Raw genomic sequence first — 3,859 nt, 5'->3', positions numbered from 1 at the left:
GATTAGATGTAAAATATTTTGTTCTGCTAAATGTTTCTTCAAATGAAGTCTTCTTGAGAAACAATTAGGATTAGATGTAAAATATTTTGTTCTGCTAAATGTTTCTTCAAATGAAGTCTTCTTGAGAAACAATTAGGATTAGATGTAAAATATTTTGTTCTGCTCAAATGAAGTCTCCTTGTTATTTTTATTAACACTTTCAGAGGCTTGTTACTTGTGAGTTCATTTTTAACTTATTTTTTTAGTGTGTTAAGACTAACTTTTTAAACCATACCATTGCCATTTCGACCTCTATTAACCCTTTGTTCAAATGAGACTTCCATTATCTTCAAAAAGCCATTTAGAGGTCTAGTCATCTAGTGATTTATTAATGTTCAATTGTAAAGTGATTGAATTAAAACCAAATCTTATTTGTTATTGTACGTAATTAGTTAACAGTTTATTTTCTACTACTTTCTGTAGTAATTCAAATTAGGAACCTAATGTTTTATATTCTATGAAAACACAGTGGTATCATACACTGTATTTTTATATCATTTGGTATTTATGGATTGATGTATTTATCCATGTGTTCAGTCTTCATAGCACAGTTGTTCTGCTAGTTTCACACACATTTGTTTTTTTGTGGAAGCCCGAGTATATCAAAGTCACTGTGGGATGCAACCATGGCTTACTGTGACTTTTTACCTAGGGTTGAACACTACTTTTTGTTTCCAGTGTAGCTGATATTATGTTTTTATTTTTTAGTGTTATCATGAGTAAGAATATTTATGTTGTTTTTCAAGATGGCTCAAGATGCTGGTTCTTGTTCACTGGTAATTCGGCAAACGTGTCCAGAAGACCAGGGCATCTATACCTGTAAGGCCACCAATGCTAGTGGGCAAGCTGAAACTTCTGCTCGTTTGACCGTTTAAAGTAAGCACTAGAGTGCTTGTGTTCCCGACCCCAGACTCCTGCTGTAGTGCATCCCTAGAGCTTTTAACTTGCTGGTCAGATTTAATGTAACATTGCTTGACATAGGTGGTAGAGATTAAGTGACTGTTGTCACCTTTGGGTTATGCATAACTGTAAAAAAAAATCAAAGATGCATTAGACAGATCATAACACATGTACAAGTATATTGCGCTTGTGAATGTTTTATTTGGTTATTGGATTGTTTCTTTTTCATTTTTGTCCATGATGCCCTTTGTTAGGTTTTGGGCACTGTTTGCATGTACTTGTTTGTTTCCTCTCTCCTTATGTTTGTGACTGATTTCTGTTTTTTGTTCATTCAATCTCAAACTTCACTATAATTTTTTTAGTTTTTTATATGTTGTGTAAACAGCAACACTAAATTGTGGCAGTTAATTACTGTAACAAATACCGAAGTGAAAACTTCAGTTAATTAATGATTTTGATCGTATTGTAACAAAGATGTTATGATATTTGTGAGACTACAAACATTTTTTTAAATTCAAGTAATTGATCTCTAGCATCATCCGTAGCATTAGCTAACTTCATAGAAGTTGTTATTTCTATTGATGTGTATCCAGAACTGAAAATGAAAACATGTGTTCTATCATTTGATACTTTTTTTACATCTAAAGTAAAGTTTTCATAACTTAAAAGATGTTGGAAAGCCAATAAAATATGTAGTAGTATTTTTCATAAAATTATATTTTGTAAAATACTCGAAACCATTCAATGATATGAAAATTTACAGACTTTCTGAAGTTTTATAATCATGCAATAATTAGCATTTTTTTAAGTATCACGAAGTAGTGTAGTACAGTTTGATTGTTTTTTAATTATTTATTTTGGCCATCATACAAATTCACGTGTGTATATTGTTGCATGGAGTGATAACGCTCAAATTTGACTTTGTTTAACACAAACTGGAGTTTAATACGAGACATTTCTATAAACGTAAGTAAACTGACCTGTATCTCCAGAATATAACTTTATTAGCTGAGTATTTCGTTATTACAGGGAATCCCGACGACGCTGTAATAGTGAAGTACTGAGCTAATACAGTTACATTCTGAAGATACAGGTCATTTTATTTACGTTTGTAAGTTGTTACATTATATAACAATTCTTGTCATCATACACAACGTTAATTCATTGATGTACTAACGAAAGCAGCTGCTTCATTTCAGCTTTGCTTTATTTATTTTCGTAAAGTTAAAAAAAGGTTTTGGTGACATATATTGTCAGACATGAATATAAACTTGGGTGTGACTGTAACAAGAAAAAGATGCTAAAATTCAGAGTTTCCTAACTGTTCACCTGTGCATAAAGAGTTTACGTAATGTAAGTCTCGTACAGTAGGAAAACCAGTAGATATTGGCCTCTTTCGTTAATATCAGCCACTGAGCATTTCAGTATTGACATGGTTCCAACTCTTAAATTAGAAAACCTTTCATCTCTTTCCGTGGAGGATAAAAATAACTGTAAAGTTCCTCATTTGGTTATATGAACAGTAGTTGGATATATAGCTCATTCCGAAAATTCCCCGAGAACAAGAAAAAAGTTTAGTTCACGTGCTTAGTCCTGTTCTGATTTATCTGTAGCTTCTTTTCTCAACTATCACATAGTTGTTATTGTTACGGAACAGACCCAGGTTCGAACCATTGTCTCATGTATATCCTACGTTATATTAGCTGGAATTCTTTGTGCACTGTTTTTTAGTCGAGACACTAAGTAACCCGAATCGATTTTACTATCATTGTTACGAATTTTGTATTGTAGAAATGTCAATAAAGTTTTTGTTATTGTTGAAAATCATTGTTTGTCATATTTTGTTTTCAAAAACAACTTAATTAGAAAGCCTTTCGCAAACTTGTAATTTAAAATTGAATGTCTATTTTTTAACAGTTTGAAATAAGGATTATGTCGGTTTTTTTCACAGTTAATAATCAAACAGCAAATAAAGTTTGACTCCTTGAAATGAAATTAAAGATTCTCATTAAAAAGAAACTCAATGATATATATTTCATATTTCCTGGAAGTGATCGTGATTCTGTTTAAATATGTAATGAAAAGTGTTAAAACCTTGCCAAAAGGAACTATGTACACTCTGAAGCCTGCTGTATTGCCAAATAAAATATCTAAGTATTATTCAAATTGCGATTTAATTCAAGGTTTACAGAAACTAGCCATATAAGATATTCCAGACTTAGCATATCCAAATATTTTACATAATTTCATATTCATAAGAAGTTGAACAAAGTAATTTTTCAGATTCTGAGTTTTTCGTTTATTTGGTTCTAAATAACGATGTAACTGTAGATGAACATGTGAGTACAATTACAGTAAAGAACATTTTTTTTTCGACAAACCATAGAATAACTAAACACACGCTATAAATATAATGATTTATAATATCCGCTGCGTAATGAAACATTTGCTTCATTAAATACGATGGGTGTAATATTAGTGTGTTATTACGTCATGTATCTTGAGTTTCTGTGTCAGCAGAACGAGATAGCATGTATGTTGATAAGAGGTTAGAATGTCTATTGTGATGTACATATTTGTAATGTATACAAAATAAACTCGAGCGTGGATTCTACATAAAACATTGAGAAGACATAATATCAACAACAGAATCAAATGTAGTCAAATACATTTTTTATTTAATGCAAAAACAACGTTGTGGATCTTAGATTAAAAAGTTACTTACAGAAGGACAGTGGTTGTTAATTCGCTGCCAACAATAAAATAAGTTGTGGATCTTAGATTAAAAAAGTTACTTACAGAAGGACAGTGGTTGTTAATTCGCTGCCAACAATAAAATAAGTTGTGGATCTTAGATTAAAAAGTTACTTACAGAAGGACAGTGGTTGTTAATTCGCTGCCAACAATAAAATAAGTTGTG

At 31.1% G+C, this 3,859-nt stretch overlaps 1 protein-coding gene across 1 annotated transcript in view; it reads left to right on the top strand.

Moving 5' to 3' along the window:
• The window catches only part of LOC106475700 (titin-like), a 10,624-nt gene extending 7,858 nt beyond the window's left edge, over positions 1-2,766 (top strand). The window contains exon 4 of the mRNA XM_022379752.1: positions 786-2,766. Within this exon, the coding sequence (XP_022235460.1) occupies positions 786-914 (129 nt within the window). The 3' untranslated portion in view covers positions 915-2,766. The remainder of the gene's footprint in view (positions 1-785) is intronic.
• Positions 2,767-3,859: the final 1,093 nt, after the last annotated feature.

This window comes from Limulus polyphemus, unplaced genomic scaffold, assembly GCF_000517525.1.
Source record: "Limulus polyphemus unplaced genomic scaffold, Limulus_polyphemus-2.1.2 Scaffold9017, whole genome shotgun sequence".
NCBI lineage: Eukaryota > Metazoa > Arthropoda > Merostomata > Xiphosura > Limulidae > Limulus > Limulus polyphemus.
This window is presented reverse-complemented; position numbering and strand designations above follow the sequence as displayed.